Below are 19,177 nucleotides of genomic sequence, written 5' to 3' on the forward strand. Positions count from 1 at the left end.
GATATTCTGTGAAGTCCTTAACAGAACTCCAGCCATGATTAGTTGTCTATCATCATGGTTTTTATTTGTGGTAAATTAAAAATAAGAGGGCAGATAATAATTTCCCAAAATAGAAAGAGAAAAACACCAGTTGGTATCTTTTGAGGTACTGGCCCCATTTGTACTAGTGTTTGAAGAGATCTTGGTGTGCTGGATCTTAAACCTCATCAGTTTGAGTTAACTGGGTAGAATGTAAGTCTGAACCCCAAAATACATTTAAACAGAGGCTCATTTTTCTTTTAAGGAGCATTTAGACTAAAACTTGGGGGTATTTTGCTAAATATTGTCTATGAGATTTTCAGGTGACTAGATTAAGATAGTAGCATTATAAATGTTTCCACTAAGAGTTTTTATTATTTTAAAATACTTCATTCTTTTTCTATTACGTGCCACAACCATCTCTCCAAAAGCCCTCAACACTTTTTAAATACTATCATATTTATTTTCTGTAAGATTTATTTGAGCAAAAATAAGTTTTATTTTAGTTATTTAAAAAAAAATTGCCTCTACCTTTAGGGCCCCCTTTCTTTTTGGCTCGAGCTGCTTTTCTTTTTTCTTCTTTTCTTTTCCATTTATTTATTTATTTTGCATTTTTGTCTTTGTCATGGGCTCATTTGTATGGGTGTGTCTGTGAAATGTAGCTTGTATATATAACAGAAGAGTATGCTGAAATATATACAGACATGTATAACTACCACTGAAGGTAAAAATAGAAAATTTTCAATGGTTTCAGTCTGACTTGATCGATTTGTTATGGGAAATTGTGTCATAATATAAAAGACCGAGAGTGAAGCCGAATAGACCTTGGTTTAAATCTAGGGTTTGCAGCTGACCTAAACCCAAATAGCATTTGATGCTTAGGTACCTAATCTATAAAATGTAGGTGGTTGCGAGGAATGAAAATAATATGTACAAAATACCACATAATACTGAGCATATAATAAATGTTTCTTTATTGTTTACTTATTGCGCTCATTTTATTACTTCTTTTCTCTATCTTATCTCTCTCTTTTTAAATGATATCTTAGAAGACTTTCCCTAGCTTTGTAATTGTATTTTTTACATCTTTCTGTTTTCTCATTTCAGGCCCTCATTGTCAGTATTTTGCCAAACCATCTATCCTAGTTTAACTCTTTCTCCTTCCAGTCTGAAACAACATAAACTATCTCATCATCTTTGATCTTATTATTCCTTTATTTCTCCTCAACTTTGATACCCTCTTATTTCTTGCCTTTTGCCACAGTTCATCGTGTATTGATAGTTCTTGTCTGCTACTTCATTGTCTGGTCTGTTCCATCTTTTTAACCTCACTGCTTGCTATTATCACTGAAATTTTTTCTTCTTAAAACCTTTTCCTTCTCTGATCTCTCTAATCTTTTGATATTAACAACCTCACTCTGTTTCTTTGATATTTATAGAGTTTCTTCTAAGTTCCTAACCTTTGGCTTTCCTTGGTTTTTGCTCATTCCCACCTCCTCCCACCTTGGCATTCAGTTTGAAAAGAAATGATGTTTTTCAGCTATCCACCCTAACTTAACATAGATAATTTCTTCTTAACAGATTTTTCCTACATCAGCCTTTGACCGTTTTTATCTCTTCTTCATGGACTTCAACATTGTTTTCTTTACTTCACTTTTCAGTAGCACTCTACACTTGGTATGTCTGTAGAATAAATTCTAAGTCCTGAAGCCTGAGGTTTGAGTCCTGCTCCACACACACACATTGTGACTTGCCCTTGCAGTTTTACCCCGTGTCACAGCGTTGCGTACCTTCTTGGCTTCAGCTCTCATGGTCTCTATGTTGTCACCTGCACACATCATGATCATCCCAGCCATGGTGGTTTTATCTGTATTTCCAGTTGTCAGTGCCTTTCTTTCTTTATCACTCTTGGAAAACCTAGTTCAGTTTTCACTTTCTTTGTGAAGTCTTCCATCACCATTCCAGATTATAATGATCTTATCCTTTCAGCAAAATTATGTAGCCTTGTAATATCACTGGTATGTGAAGCAGGTGATGTAGTGGAGTCAGAGCTTTAAGACCTGGCTAGAGGTTGTGGCAGTGATTCAAATGAGATGATGAGGGCTTCAGCTACCACAGGGATATTTTGGATGTCACTATAAATATAAAAAATATTTAAGAGGTAAAATTGATATGACCTATTGGTTAGATATCTGTGGGAGAGAAAGGGGTCAAGGAAAATAATGACTGGCTAAATGTTGCAATACCAATGAACCTGAAGAAGTGAGTTAATATTGACTGATTTTGAGAGCAAATGAGACATTCAAGTGGAAGATATTCAACAGGCAGTTGGACGTAATGAGGCGAAATTCAAGGACAAGGTAAAGGAGATAACCATGTAATCTGTAGGTCTTAAATGGTAGTTATGTGTCTAAAGATTTTTTGTTGTTGTTTTTTGCAGTCCTTCATTACAGTTTGAAGCTGCATGGGCATTAACTAATATAGCATCAGGAACCTCTGCACAGACTCAAGCTGTTGTACAGTCTAGTAAGTAAATTAACTTATTTACTTGCTGGACCTTCTGTCATCTGTATGAAATGTGCTGAACAGGAAAATCTGTAGAGACAGAGAACAGAGTAAATGGTTGCCTAGGGCTGGGGGAGAAGGTAAGAGGATTTTCTGGGTATGGGATTTCTTTTGGGGGCAGTAGAAATGTCGTCAAATTAGATTGTGGTGATGACTACACAACTCTGTATGAACTCTAAGAACCTTTGAATTGTACACTTAAACAGATAAATCATATCTCAGTAAAGCTGTTAGAAGTTTGAGTCAGTTTTAATTTAAACATTCAATAATACAGGTCGTGCAGAGATACAGCTAAAAATCCTAGAGGTAGTATACAACATACTGAAATTTTAAGAAAAAGTGATCTGCCTTATACTTAGTTCTCACCTGAAATGAATATGATACCAGTCTTTTGGAATTTGAGTTAGTTCATAAATTATGTGTAGAGTAAGAAGTATAATGATAAATTATCTTGAAATATAAGGTAGGCTTGATATGGGTATAATCAGTTCTTTAATCCCATATCAACAATTGGAATCATATTGACTAAAGTATTCTAAGGTAGAAACCTTTTTTAATGAATTGCAGGAAAAGCATCATGCTGTTGTTTTCATTTAATATAATCGCAGCTCTAGGTACTGTCAATAAGTCTGTTGCTTGAGACTAGAGGAAACAGTAAAATGTAGCATATTTAGGGTAAAGGTATTTGCTACATTTATTCATTCACTGAACTATAATTGAGCAACTCTAGTGTACCAAACTCTTATGTATATTTCATCAACTTATTTAGGCTGAAACCTGTGAACTCTTCAACATTTTGCAGTATAAATGTTAGATTTTCTTTATTATAGATGCCGTACCTCTTTTTCTAAGACTTCTCCATTCACCACATCAGAATGTTTGTGAACAAGCAGTATGGGCTTTGGGAAACATTATAGGTAAGTTGAAATTAGGTTTGAAAACACTCCAATTAAGTATCTTAATTAACTTTTTTCCTACATTGGCCATTACATACTATGTTTCCTCTAATTTTAATGTGGGTTGACTATCTTCTTGCTTCATAAATATTAACTTAAGATTGTACCTCTTTAGATGGATATGCAATTTGTTATCCAGGACTGGTAGGTTGAATTTGTGTTCCCCAAATCAAAATCTGGAGAAATAGCAACAGTTGATGCCCTTGACTGATGGTGAGGAAACATAGAACATCAGTGTCCCAACATGAGCCATTGCATACATTTCAGACTTTCTCATCTTGAATGTAATTTTTTTTTAAATACAATTTTCATTTCTGTAGGTGATGGTCCTCAATGTAGAGATTATGTCATATCACTGGGAGTTGTCAAACCTCTTCTGTCCTTCATCAATCCCTCCATTCCCATCACCTTCCTTCGGAACGTCACATGGGTCATTGTCAATCTCTGCAGGAATAAGGACCCCCCACCGCCTATGGAGACAGTTCAGGAGGTAAATGAAGAATTGCAAAGGCCAGATGGTATATTTTCCCTATGTTTATGCTTTAGGTTTTCATGTACAGGGAATGAAATAACGCATATACTGATTTCATTGCAGGTATGAGATATTTAAGTAATGTATCATAACTTAATTTTTGACTTCTGTGAGACTTGTGGCACCTGACCAAATACAGTCCACCTTAATTTAAGAAACCATAAATTCAAGCAGAAAACTACAAAGGAAGAAAATAAAATCTCAGTTTTATTACTACATTGAGTTGTTGATTTAACACTAAAAAATAAGGGATGGCTGCTGATAAAACTAGTGTACTTATATGCAAATGTTCTAGAGTTAAATTGCTGTGTTAAATCTGCTAATTACATCTGATTTGTAAATGGATCTGAGTATTTTAAGTTTTATAAAATCCTATGTAACCTTTAATCACTTGACTGTATAGAGAAATGTTGACTGTGAATCTGTAATCTTTATGATTGGCATCATTCACCATCTTCTGCCACCTCTTGCCCGTATGGAAAGGGTACTTAGTAATTCCCCCTACTCCCTCACAGATTTAAAGAAGAGATTTGAAATGTCTGCATTCAACAGACTTTATACTGGGCATACTTTTCTTGACTAAATCTGAGGTCAAAAACTTCACTTTGACTCAAGTAGTTCATTAAATAAAATCTTAGTTTTAAGCAGGTAAGTGGGACAGTGAGATCAGTTTTAAGAATGGCTTTTTAAAAATAACTATATACTCGCATCTCCACTGTTTCCAGTAGACATATATCATAAAGAATGTTATTGAAAACAAATGTTTTTCCTTTAAGGTACATTAATCTCTGTCAGACTTACTTGATTATTTTAATTAAACATTTGAAATATTTTTTGGTGTTTCAGGTTGAATTTATTGTATTTTAGTTTTCCTAATAGAGATTCAAAAAACTTAATGTTGTTTTTCTTGCCCTCAAATAGTATTTACTGCTTTTTAAAAAAGTCAACAGTTACTTGTTTTTGCAAAGACATTTTCGCCCACTCTAGAGTTACTTATCATTTGTTTTCTTTCCTCAGATTTTACCAGCATTATGTGTCCTCATATACCATACAGATATAAACGTAAGTAAAGCAGAACCTTAGTTTTGGAATTTGGTTCTTAATGAGACTGAAAGGGTTATTTATTCTTATGCTTTTAATAAGTGTCACCATATATCTTAATAATTTGTCAAGCTTCCACAGTGTATGTGGAAGAAATGTATGTTCTGTTTTCAGAAATAGGATTAAGGTTAAACTGAGTTTATATCTTAAATCATTCAGATAACAAAAATACTAACATTGGAGAAATTATCACATATGTAGTTAATTTAGTTATTTATATCATAATAGTATTTTTAAGTATCAATATTTATTAAGTGGTAAAAGCTTTATAAAGCTCCTTCATACTTTAAAAATTTTTTTATTTGATTTTTGTAATTGGTAGTCTAGATATTATTATCCCTATTTTTAAAGAATAAGAAACAGCTTCAGGGAAAGGTTAAGTGACTTATTCAAAGTTGCAGAGCTTATAAGGGTCAAGTGTCGATATTTAAAACTGAGATCTTCTGATAACAGATCTTGTTTACTTCCTATGAAACCATACTAAACCCTAGGCTATAACCTTTTGAGGTACAGTATTGAAGAATATCAATTATCGCTTTAAATGCAAAGGTATCTTTAGATTATTTGTTCATTATATGAGGTTTAGTTAAGCACTTACTGTATATATTCTGGCGCAGTTTGTTTCAGGCAGTCTGAGAATTCTCCTGATTGTAGCAAGGCTGAATGTCAATTCTTCCACAAAGTAAAACAATGGATACATTTTAGAGAATTCAGAACTGACTCTAATGTTCATCCAGCGTGAATTTGGCTTCTAATATTTCAATTAAGATCTATTCCGATTTGTATGTTTGTGTTTTTGTGTATCTTTGTTTACACATAATATTTATGTGTGTGGGTGTCAGAATTATGTGTGATTTATCATTGAGATGAAGAAAATACATCTTTGTTAACATTTTTCAAGAAGCAATATATAGTTCCTATATAAGTACTGAACCACACATTTCCCTAGTTAATTTTAGGACTTTAAGTTCTTGGGAAGGAATCTTTTAAAGGTAACTGAAGTAACTTTTTATTTGTGAAGTGTTAGCCTGAACTGTCATAACAATTAAGTGAATCCTGTTTAGTTATATACTGTCCTGTTTTCAAAATGGATATAAAGGTGACTTAGCAATAGACATAAGATAATAAGTACCTTAGAAGAAAGGAGGAGGAGGTAAAATTATTTTTAAAAGTGTATTTGTTGTTACTGAATGCTAAACTTAGTCCTAAGCTTTCTGAAAGCCAAAATTAAAAGGAAAATAAGCAAGATATCTGATGTTTCCACCAAGACTTCCCCCCCAGGACATTAGGGAATTGATTGTAGGCGAATAAAAGCTTCCACCACCTATTGGTCTTGTTTATTTGAAAGCTAGAGGTATTAAAGTAATGAAGTTCTGTAGTTTTAAGTATATTTATCGAGTTTAACAAAATAGATTGTCCCACTTAGGCAGAATTGTGCAAAGAATTGTAGGCACAAAAATGAAGAAGACATGGAGACTCTGCCCTCTAAGATGTCAGCATTAGCAGCAGGTAAAAAGAGTGAACGAAATGGGCTTTTGTCAGTTGCTTGCTGTACTAAATCTATTTCTGTAATCTCTTTTGATCTTACCAGCACCCTTATGAGATAAATTTTGTTCTCTTATTTTACTAGTAAGGAACTAGTAAGGAAATTAAAACTCAGTAAAGTAAAGTAACTTAAGGGTCATATGATGAATAAAAGCCATGGCTGAGAATTAAAGCCGAGTCAAGGCCTATGCTGTTTTGTACCATGATCACATAAGGATACAATATGTGTGCAAACAAACAAGAAAAGAAAACAGAGAAACCACCAAAATGAATTATCAAAGCACATGTTCTTTCTGGCAACCAGAAAGCTTCACTGAGAAAGTAACATTTGAAATAAGCATTATAAGGAGAAGGATGGTGGTGGAAGTGTTGTTAGAGGTGAAAAAAGATAGCATTTATTAAGGGTTTTAAGTGTGCCAGGCACTGTTTTTTAGCATTTTTTCATATATTTATTCCTTAGAAAAATCATGTGATTGGTTACTAAAATTGTCTTCATGTTACAAATACGGTTAAAAAAAAAAAAAAACAAAAAAAAACAGCTAACTAATTTGTGTGTAGTCGTACAACTAGGATGAGAAGGATTTTGTCAAGTTGAAAAAGTTGTTTCAGGTACAAGAGGAACTATATTAAGAATTAAAGAGAATACATGAGCATGTGGAGAATCCAGGTGGTTAATAAACCGAAACATTTGCTTAAATTACAGGGTTTTTTATCTTGTGTTAGGGAGTTTGGACTTCTCTTGTAATCAGTGCAGAGTCACTAAGATTTTCAAATAGAGGAGTGATACGTTCGTGTCTGTTATAGTCAGATACTTTGAAAGCAGTAAGGAGGATCTGGAATAGGGCAGGTTTGAACATAACCTGGCCTATTTTGCTATCATAGTAGGTTTGAGGGACTTGATGAAGGTATGAACCCAAAGTGGTAATGGGTAGGAAAGATAAAGTGAGTAGAACTTCAAGAGGAAAGAATCAAAGAGGAGAAGTGAAAAAGTAAAAGAATAGCATTAAAATAAAGACTTCATTTGTGAGATCGTCATTTGTGAGACTGCTGGAGAAGCTGCGTTGGGGTGTAGAGAGAACTAGGTGGCTTATGGACATTAATATGCTTATATGACAGTAGAAGAACTACGTACTGACTCGGAGAACTAAAGAAGAAATCTGGACTGATTCAGGTCAATCTGTGTTCATTTTCTTTCTAGTTATTCTTCTTCTTAAAGTCAACGTGCAGTTGCAGTGATTCTGCAGCATTTGGTTTTCCTGTCCTTTTTGAAGTTACTCATCCATGGTTTGATATGTCCAGACAATTTTGAGTGTTGCCTAACATTTGATACAGATCTACCTTGCTTTGCTGCTGGTACAAATGAAATCAGTCGGTTGTGGCAGATTGGTTATATGCTGAGACTTGATGGGTAGTGACACCTGATGATATGTCAGGGGTCCCTGAGACCACCTTCAAGTTCAGTGACTTGCTAGAAGGAATCATTGAAAAGCTTTTACACTCATGCTTATAATTTATAGCAAAAGAATACAGATTTGTTTAGGGAAAACTGTCCTTTCCCTCCTGTGTAGGAAAAAACCCCAGCTCTTCCCTGTGGGTCTCTCTCCTATGTCTCTCCTTTACTGCAACACAGAACACTTCACTTCTCATACTTCTGGTCGCCAGATGTGTTGCAGTAGGGATTTGGGGGGAGATTCCCTACAACACCAAGTGAGTATCTGCAATCCACTGGATATCCTACAATTTAATTCAGTTCCAGCACTAACCAGAGATAGTGTCAGATCTCACAGGTCAAGGATTCAGTCCCACGTGGTGGCCACCTCTTCCCCTAACCCACAGGCACACTTCAGTTGCCAGTCACAAAGTCAGACCAGTGCTTCTGACCAGCCAGCTTTAAACTGGAGGTTTAATGAATAGAACCAAGACCCCCTCCTTGGGTTCTATTAATTTGCTAGAGCAGTTCAAAGAACTTAGGTAAACAGTTATATTTACTAGTTTATTAAAGGATGAAGCTCTGTACAGTCATCAAAAACAAGACCAGAAGCTCACTGTGGCTTAGATCATTAGCTCCTTATTGCAAAATTCAGACTTAATTTGAAGAAAGTAGGGAAAACCACTATACCATTCAGGCATGGCCTAAATCAGACCCCTTATGATTATACAGTGGAAGTGACAAATAGATATAAGGGATTAGATCTGATAGAGTGCCTGAAGAACTGTGGACAGAGGTTCATAACATTGTATAGGAGGTGGTGATCAAAACCATTTCCAAGAATAAGAAATGCAACAAAGCAAAATGGTTATCTGAGGAGGCCTTACAAATAGCTGAGAAAAGAAGAGAAGCAAAAGGCAAAGGAGAAGGGGCAAGATATACCCTGCTGAATGCAGAGTTCCAAAGACTAGCAAGGAGGGATAAGAAAGCTTTCTGAAGTGAACAAAGCAAAGAAATGGAGGAAAACAATAGAATGGGAAAGACTAGAGATATCTTCAAGAAAATTGGAGATACCAAGGGAACATTTCATGCAAAGATAGGAATGATAAAGGACAGAAACAGCAAGGACCTAATAGAAGCAGAAGAGATTAAAAAGAGGTGGCAAGAATACATAGAACTGTACCAAAAAGGTCTTTAAAAATAATTAAAATACCTCAGGAATGCTGAAGACTTCATTGACACATGATTAATCTGATTACTAGCTGAAACGAAAAGAGTATAGTCATTGACTGTTAGTGACTGTAAAAGCCAGGCATATAACCATAGAAATCTAGAAAATTGGCGGGGGTGGGGGGGTGGGGGAGGATATTAGATGGAGGAGTTGTAGAATAGCAGAAGCAGTTCAGATGGGAAAAGGCAATGAAAGGTACAATTACAAATATTAAAGCAGCTGTTAGTCTGCTTACATAGGTGAGGAAAGCAAACTGCTGAAAACAAACTTGAATAGTCTGATAATCATGTGCTATGAATTCAAATTTTTAAAGCATTTTAAAAATGAGATTTTCATTGAAGGTCCAATATATTATCAAAAAGAAAAATTAAAGGGTGACTAGAAGAGTCTGCAGTTTCAGGGGACCTGAGACCTAGCTGTAGCTTACTTTCTCCGACTAGCCTCTGAATGTTGTCATGAGATCCCACCAAAAGCCTTGAATTGATTTCAGCTTAGAAACCTTAAATATTTCATTTTTCTAAGCTACTGTGTATTAGGAAAAAAACGATTTTCTCCTAATAGAAGGGGGCTATAATGGAGGGAGCAAAGTTAGATTTCATTTAGCAACCTCCTAAAACATCACAGGCCAAGGCAACCAGTATTTTTATGCACAGTATTCGATTTTGTGGCTAAGGTTTATTCAAATATCCTACTTGGGGTAGGCAGTTAGTCCATTTCTTGAATTTTGCAAATATGAATTATGTAGCAAGGATTAATCTTGTGTATTTTCATGTTGCTGGAGGTGTATTTCAGGGTAAATTCCTAGAAGCAGGATAGCTAGATCAGAGAGTGAATGCACCGTAATTTTTGTTATGTACTACCAGATACCCTGCATTAGGGCGGTGCCATTTGCATTCTCAGCAGAAATACATAAAAGTGACTTTCTCCCTAGCCTTGCCCATAGAATGTACTGTCACATTTTAAATTTTTGTCAATCTGTGAGAAACGGTATTTCATTTTTAGTATGTGTTTCACTTTCTGTAAGTGAAGTTGAACTTGATTTTGTTGAAGAGCCATTTTTGCATCTTTTCAAATAGCCTGTTTATCTTTTATTGCTCATTTTTTATCAAATTTTTGGCCTCTTTTTCTTAGCGTATAAGAGCTCTTTATGTTTTAAGGACGTTAGCTCTTTACTTTTGATATATATTTCAAATATTTTCCTAATTTGTCCTTTGTCTTTGATATATTTTGCCATGCAGATTTTTTCTTTTTATAATAGTCAAATTTATCAGCCATTCCTTTTGTTGATTTAGATTTTTATCCCTCGGTTACAGATGTTTTATCATGTTAAGGAAATGTCCGTAAAATCCCATTTTGAGTGTTGACGTCAGAAATGAGTGTTGGAATTTTTCAGTGTCTATGAAGATGATTATATGATTTTCTGTTTATATCTATTAATACGACATAGATAGATGTTCCTAAAATTGAATCATCCTTGCTTTCCTTGAGTAATTCCACTTGATTATCATATATTATTTTCTTAAGGTAGTATGAGCTCCTGTTCACTAATATTTTATTCAGAATTTTTATATCACTATTTACCTGAATGATATTGGTCCACAGCTTTTTTAATGGTGTCTTCATTATTATATTTTTACCACATTTAAAAAACATTATTCTTCACTTATTTTCTGTGCTCAGCCTAGGGTCTGTCTGATCTTTGCAAACTTGGTAGCTTTTCCTGTTGAAGCCTTTTGGGTCTGGATACTTTGTGGGATTAGTTCCTTGATAATTTTCTCTCGCTATTGAAATTGGCTTAAGTTCTCTTGTCTCTGCTGTGGTCAGTTTTTTGTAAACTGTTTTCCTAGAATATTATTCATTTCTTCTCAGTTTTCAACTCTGCTTGTATGTAAGTATGCAGAATAATTGTAAGATTTTTTTGAGGGGTTTAATTTACTGTTTCAAGGGTTATTTTCTTCATCATTTCTTATTTTGTACATTTGTGCTCCCTCCACCACTTTCTCTAATTAAGTTAACAAGGACTTTTCAAAGTTTTTTCAAAGAATCAGGATTCCAATTTTTTAATTAGATCTGTGGTTTTTCTTGTTCTTTACTTCATTTCTTTCTACTTTTGTATTTGTTGTTTCTTTTTACTTTCTTTTGGTTTACTCTGTTCTTTTTCTAGCTTTTTATTTGGAATCGATTTTCATTCTTTTTAAGTTCTGTCATATACATTTTTAAGGCTGTGAACTTGCCTTTGAACACTGCTTTACATAAATCCTGTAGCTTCTGATATATGGTATTTTCATTATAATATTCTAGAAAATTTTTTGTATTTTTTAATCCAAGAGTAAGACTCTTAAATTTCCATACAGTATTTCATATTTATTAATATCTAATTTTATTGCCTTGTAATAATAGTATTTCTGCTTTATGTAATTGATGTTTACTTTGAACCTAATTTTTTTGTGTCCTGTCTGCATGTTATATTATCTATTATCAAGGTTTGAATTTCAGTATATATTTATAAAATCTGTATCCTCATTTTTTTGTCTACTTGACTTCATACTGACAACAGTGTGAGGTCTTTCATCAGTATATTTTTATTTTTTCTTGCATCTTTTTAGTTTCGCCTTTATAGTGATATTTATAGGGTTATTTGGTAAATAGATGTCTTTAACAGTTATATCTTCATTGTAAATGGTGGGATTTTTAGCTTTAAAAAAAGTAGCCTTCTTTATTCTTTGTAATGATTTGTAGAATGAATTACACTGGTCAGCTAACAGGCTTGCAGTCTCAGCTTTCTTATAATTTACTTGATGTGCCTTTGCTTGTCCCTTTATTTTTAGCCTTTCTGAATGACTTAGGTGTGTCTCTTGTATACAGTATAGAATTGGGTTTTGTTATAGGATCCAATTTGAAAATCTTTTTCTTGTTGCAGGTGAGTTAAGCCTGTTGATGTTTGGTTTCAACTCTGTCCTGTTAAACTTTGAGTTATAATTTCTGTGTCTTATTTTCTACTTAGTGTTCTTCTCTCTTTTAAAAATTTCTTTTGGTATTTAGGAAAGTTTGTTTTTCTTGCAATGTTACCTTTATACTTAAACCTTTTATAAGGCCCCCCCCCCCCCCCTTTTTTTTTTTACTGTCTGGTTTGACAAGTTTCAGTGGTATTTTTTGACTCCTGTCTTTACCCATAGAATAAGTGACTGGCTTATTCTACTTTCACTTTTCTCTCACCTCATTCTCCCATTTTTGAATCTAGGTTTGTGGCTTTTGCCCAATTTGGGAAGTTTTCTGTCATTATTTCTTCAGATACTTTTTCACCTCTTTCTGAAACTCTACATCTTTTGTTAATCATCCTACAAGTTCCTAAAGCTCTCTTCATTCTTTGCCATCTTCCCCTTCCCCCCATGGATGATTTATATTGATCTGTCTTTGAGTTAGTTGATTTTTTTTTTCTCTTTCTCTTCTACTTCCAGTGAGTTTTAAATTTTGATTATTGAGTTTGTTAATTTTAAAATCCATTTGGTTCTTCCTTATGTCTCCTTTTTATTTGCTGAGATTTTCTATACTTTGTTTCAAATGTGTTCACAATTGCTTGGTGAAGAATTTTTATGACAGTTACTTTGAAATTCTTGTCAGATAGTTCCAACATCTGCGTCATCCCAGTATTGGCGTCTGTTGACCACCTTTTCCCTTTGCAGTTTAAATGATCTTGGTTCTTGATATGATGAGTTATTTTCAGCTGCAGCCCACATTTTGGGTGTTGTTATGAGACTCTGATTTCTATTTAAATCTTGCTACCTATTAATGCCAGACTGAGGAGTAGACAAGCTCTGCTCCACACAGCATCTTTTCATACCCTCCAGTAAGGAGGTCTTCCTTGTGGGGGTAGGATGGTAGATGGATACAACTCTAGGGCATACCTTCTGTCCTCTCATTTTTGAAGTTGCAATATTTCTATTTTTCTGAAGCATATATCATTTAAAAAGTATTCTTCTAATCTTATCTTCCCATTTGTGTTCATCTTTGATCTACAGTGAAATATTTCTTCACTTATTTCTTAGTTGAAAGAAGCTTATCCTCTGGTAAGGGTGTCAGCAGATTTTTCTGTAAAGAACTGATAGTAAATATTGTAGGCTTTTTTGAGCCACATGGTCTCTGTCCTACTAATGTGGAGTAGCAAAGGATATGTTACTGTAAGCTCTTCACTCCCCTCTCCTCTTCTCTGAAGTCTCACATAAGCTTAAGACGGGAGGTCCAGACAAAGGACAGAATTCATTTTTTTTCATTTTTTTTCTCTTTTTACAGGTAATTTGACATTTGTAGCATTCTCAGACTCCTAGTAATGTTGAAGGTGTGGGCTATGTGTGGTTTTACATGCACTTATTAAATAGTATACTTTTTTGAAGGATACATGGAGAGATGTGAATTGAGACCACAGTATTTATTTTAGAGCAACAAATGTCTTATAATAGGAAACATCTCTGGATTTCACATGAGATCAGACCTGTGCTTACATTCCTCTGTCAAGACACCAAGGAAAACTACTTATAAGCTCTCTGACTTTGAATGAGTCAACAAACCTGAGCCTGGTTTTTGTTTATTATTTGCAAAGTTAGATGGGTGTAGTGTATGGTTTATACTGTGTGCTCTTCTGCTGGGACATTTTTCAAGAGATTTGCAAATAATTAACTTTTTTCCCCTAAAGTTAAAATGCCAAGTCATTTATCTCTTTAATAGTCTGAAAAATTACATTGTCAAACGTGTTTGAAAACTAACATGGATAAATGATCTTTGGGGGCTCTTCTAGAGTTGAAGCAGCATGGCATACTGGTTTCATTCTGTATATAAAGTATTTCCTTATGATTATTGGGTATTCAGTTTGTGGGAGCAGGAAGAATTCCTTTTCTGCCTATTTTTAAGTTTGTCTACTTAATATATAGATGTAGAAGTTGGCCCGGACTTCTGTGCCTCATTTTTGTGAAGAATGACCTGAGGTAGCCATTGAGAGAGTTTTACCTTGTATCAGCTTAGCAGATATTTTTGCTACCAAGCTAAAACAAAATTTAATTACTTTTTATGTCACCATTTCCTAAGTGTGTTATGTATCTTAAGTATTCAAACAAATATATTAAGTGGCCATTCTTTTTTATTTCCTGCAGATTCTCGTGGATACTGTTTGGGCACTGTCTTACCTGACAGATGGAGGTAATGAACAGATACAGATGGTTATTGATTCAGGGGTTGTGCCGTTCCTTGTGCCCCTTCTGAGCCACCAGGAAGTGAAAGTTCAAGTAAGTGTTAAGTATTTTTCTTACTTGTATAAAATTTGTACTTTCTATAACCAGTTAACTTATACAGTCAGGCTTCAGTTCTATCTGTATGCACATTTCTTCAGTGTTTCTTCTGCTGTTTTACTGAATCTGATTTTGTTGATTTCTAAATCTTTATCTCATCCAGATTCTTTGCTGAGTTTCAGACTCATATAGCCAATTGTATTTGAGTCCTTAGACATAACTGCCAAGAACCTCCTTCAGTAATATTCTGTTATTATTTCAAGCAGGCAAAAATGAACATACCGTCTTCTCCCACAAACCCACTCCTCTTCATATATCCCCTATTAATGGACAGCATAGTCCAAGCTAGGAACCTTGGTATTCCTCCTCTTGTCTCCGCTCCATTTCAAAACCTGTCAGTCCTTACTATATAGTTTTCACATCTGGCTTCTCCTTGTATCTAGAGCCACTCATTTAGTTCAAGGTTTATTTTCTTTTCTCTGGATAACTGCATTTCTTTCTCTTTCACTCTCTTCTCTCATCTCTCATCACATCACTGATAGATCTGTTCATCCCACTTCTGCCAAAATGACTTGAGATAGAAATCTGTACCCATTCCAGGCCTTTATTAAAATCTTTCTGTGGTGCCAGTTTACTAATAGATAAAAATAGCTATGAAAAAAACGGACCTTTACATTTTTTTATTTTAATCTTTTCTCCAACAGTTTTTCACATAATTTTTCCTATATAATTCCAGTTTTCACAAAACTGTTGTTTAAAATTCAGAATTGCTTCTCAGTTCTATAAAATGCTTTGTGTAAGTATGCAGTAAGTTTTAATCATTCACCGCTTGCATTTTTACATTTTCTCAGGATTATAAAAAACATAGAATCAGTTTCATCATAAACAAATTTATGGAAAATATTTTATCCCCACCCAGACAGCAGCACTCAGAGCGGTTGGCAACATAGTGACAGGTACAGACGAACAGACCCAGGTTGTTCTCAACTGCGATGTCCTGTCACACTTCCCAAACCTCTTATCACACCCAAAAGAGAAGATAAATAAGGTAAGGCATATAACAGCCCCACCAATGCATTTCTTTCTCTTTGTGTATCTCATTTTTAACTACCTTCTTGTTTCGATTGCTTTTCATTTGTGATTCTCTTCAAACCACTCTGGTTAATTTCAGATCACCTCTGCAGTTATTTTCTTTCAGTTATTAATTGCCTGCTGTAAGTGCTGCCATGATCATCACAGAATAAAATTATTTTCATTTTAACCAGTGTTTTTATTTCAGTATATTGAGCAGTAGCAATGATCAACAAATTAGTAGCCACTAGGTGGAAAGAACATATGAAATTTTCCATTGTTTCCATTGCTATTATCTTTTTCTTTTGCTGGTGTTTTTTATAAACAAATAGATCATAATTTAATTTCCCTACAAAATTAGATTGAATGTAAAACTACAGTGCCTAAATTAAAGGATCATTAAAATTGTTTTCTGTTTGGTTTTTGTTTTTTTAAGATTTTAAGCTTATGATATAAACTTACTGTTAAACATGTGCTGGAGTACTTTAGTCTTCTTGTCTAGCTTATTTCACATTGCATGTTTTCAACATTCATCCATGTTGGAGCTTGTATCAAAACTTCATTCCTTTTTATTGCTGAATAGATACTGCATTGTACCTATATACCGTATTTTGTTTATACATTCATTTGTGGATGTACACTTTTGGATTGTTTCTGCCTTTTGGCTCTTGTGAATAATACTGCTGTGAACATTGGTTTGAGTCCTTGCTTTCAGTTCCTTTGCATGTATATCTTTATGAGTAGAATTGTCCAGTCATATGGTAATTGCATGTTTAGCTTGTTGAAGAACCGTCAAGCTTCTTTCCATAGCAGTTGCACCATTTTACATTCCTGTAAGCAGTGTTATGAAGGTTTTAGTCTTGTTTTATATATATATATATATATATATATATATATATATAGGTTATTTATTTATTTATTTGACTATGCCAGGTCTTAGTTGCAGCAGGTGGGATCTTCAGTCTTGATGAGAGCATGCAGGATTGTTCATTGTGGCATGTGAAATCTAGTTCCCTGACCAGGGGTCAAATCCAGGCCCCCTGCATTGGGAGGGCAGGGAGTCTTAGCCCCTGGACCATGAGGAAAGTCCCTCCAATTCCTTTTTTTAAATATTATTGTAGCCATCCTACTGTGAAGGTAGTGTCTGCTTGTTTTGATTTACATGTAGTATCTGCCTGAAATGCCACCATTCCTCAGACTAACAAAACTTCTATTTATATAGTTCCTTGACTAAAGTTTGATAGTTGAATTTTTACAGAAAAGTGTGTAGTCAGAAATTACATTTTGTAGGTGCTTTTGTTCCAATGAGCTTCCCTGGTGGCTAAGGTGATAAAAAGAGTCTGTCTGCAATACTGAAAACCCGGGTTTGATCCCTGGGTCGGGAAGATCCCCTGAAGAAGGGATCTTCTGAAGAATGGCTACCCACTCCAGGATTCTTGCTTGGAGAATCCCATGGACAGAGGAGCCTGGTGGGCTACAGTCAGTGGGATCTCAGAGTTGGACACGACTGAGTAACTAACACTTTCACTTTCAATTTGTTCCAATGAAGGGAAAGAAGCCAGAGTCTTTTAGACTCTAGGCAAATATACGTGATTTTTACAGCTGAATGTATTAGTGTTCTGTAATGGGAAGCAAGGCTGAGAAGTGAGGAAACTGGACAGGAGTTAGGTAGAGAGGTTCTGGCCTGGGATCTGATATACTCTGAGTGAAGGTATCATAGGGGAAAGGAAAAGGGTTTCTATAGATAGATATCTCCTCAGCTTCAGCAAGGAGGTAGTTGTTGCAGAAGTTTTCCACCTTGAGTGTTTGTGTTATTTGCGTGTTGGTTACATCATAGTTCTTTGGAGGTGTAAGTTAACAACTCGGTTTTTTTTCCCCCTCAACCTTATAGTTTGAAAATTTTCAAATGTGCAAGAAATTTGCAAAAATAGTATAGTGAAACACCCTTGTACTCTAAAACACCAGTTAACCAGTTATTGATATCTCACCACAATTGGATGGCAAAAAAGTGTACAGTCTTTTTCTTTATTTATTATTTAGGCCATGTGCCAGGGCTTGTGGGATCTGAGTTCCCTGACCAGGGATTGAACCAGGCTGTGGTGATGAAAGTGCTGAATTGTAATTATTAGGCCAATGGGGGCTCTCCTATAATCTTTCAGTTGTAGAGGAAGAAGAAGATAGTACTTTAACACTAAACTTAGAAATAAACCTGTTTGTTCATGACATAAAGCCTCTAAGGTTACAATAAAATTTGTCATATAGATCATTCTAATATATTTTGCAAATAAGTATTTTTACAATAAAGCAATTCATCTTTCTTAGAAGTAGTTTTAACAAAGTATTAGGAAATTCTATCTTCTATTTATTTCTGTCATTTGTCTTTTAGAGCAGGGATCCCCAACCTCTGAGCCAAGGACTAGTACCAGTCCCTGGCCTGTTTGAAATTGGGGCTGCATAGCAGGAGGTGAGCAGTGGGCCAGCAAGCAAAGCTTCATCTGTATTTACAGCTGCTCCCCATTGCTTTCCTTACCGTCTGAGCTCCACCTCCTATCAGAAGAGTAGCGGCATTAGATTCTTGGAGCTTGTACCCAGCTGTGAACTGTGCATGCAAGAGATCTAGGATGTGAACTCCTTATGAGAATTTATTGCCTGTTGATCTGAGGTGGTGGTGCTCAATAAATACAATGCCCCTGAATCATCCCAGTTGCCACCCCTGTCTGTGGGAAAGTTGTCTTCTACAAAACTGGTCCCTGGTGCCAAAAAAGTTGGGGATCACTATTGAGAGGGAGCTCATGAAGCAAAAATGTGAGGTCCTTGCGTAAAGATTTATTGTCTGTTTTGTTCACTGCCATGTCACCACTGCCTGAAAAAGTGCTTAGGGTATAGTCCTAAGCATCTGTATTATTGAAGGTTATGCTAGGTAAATGGGCAAAGGTATTCTGCTAAAAAGTTTCCTAATAGGTTTAAAATGGAAGATACTGTATTGCCTAATCACCTTTAGATGCATTTGCCTTATTGTAACTGAGATGGTTTTGTTATTGTGTATGTAAACCACATTAAAGTAAAAGCATAAGCGCATTAAAGATACAGTTTTTCAAATAAAGGTGCCTTGTATTTTATTTAATTACAGGAAGCAGTGTGGTTCCTTTCCAACATTACAGCAGGCAACCAGCAACAAGTTCAAGCTGTAATAGATGCTGGATTAATTCCTATGATTATTCATCAGCTTGCCAAGGTCAGTCATTGTTATGAGTTTGTCATGTCTGTTAATATGTTATAACCAAGACTTTTTGAGCAAAAAATTCATTTCAGCATTTCTTTTTAAATCTTCAGGGGGACTTTGGAACACAAAAGGAAGCTGCTTGGGCTATTAGCAACTTGACGATAAGTGGCAGAAAAGATCAAGTGAGTCTGGAAAAAAAAAATGTTATGATTGTTAATACTGGGAAG

The 19,177-nt window shown here is 35.0% G+C and overlaps 1 protein-coding gene across 3 annotated transcripts in view; it reads left to right on the top strand.

Moving 5' to 3' along the window:
* KPNA3 (karyopherin subunit alpha 3) overlaps positions 1-19,177 on the top strand; it is a 95,004-nt gene that overhangs the window by 70,272 nt on the left and 5,555 nt on the right. For all 3 annotated transcript variants that reach the window (XM_025262976.2, XM_025262975.2, XM_025262977.2), the window contains exons 7-14: positions 2,459-2,544; positions 3,414-3,500; positions 3,860-4,029; positions 5,089-5,133; positions 14,522-14,653; positions 15,576-15,704; positions 18,858-18,962; positions 19,061-19,132. In XM_025262976.2, coding sequence (XP_025118761.1) covers positions 2,459-2,544; positions 3,414-3,500; positions 3,860-4,029; positions 5,089-5,133; positions 14,522-14,653; positions 15,576-15,704; positions 18,858-18,962; positions 19,061-19,132 — 826 coding nt within the window. The remainder of the gene's footprint in view (positions 1-2,458; positions 2,545-3,413; positions 3,501-3,859; positions 4,030-5,088; positions 5,134-14,521; positions 14,654-15,575; positions 15,705-18,857; positions 18,963-19,060; positions 19,133-19,177) is intronic.

The sequence above is a fragment of the Bubalus bubalis genome, chromosome 13, assembly GCF_019923935.1.
Source record: "Bubalus bubalis isolate 160015118507 breed Murrah chromosome 13, NDDB_SH_1, whole genome shotgun sequence".
NCBI lineage: Eukaryota > Metazoa > Chordata > Mammalia > Artiodactyla > Bovidae > Bubalus > Bubalus bubalis.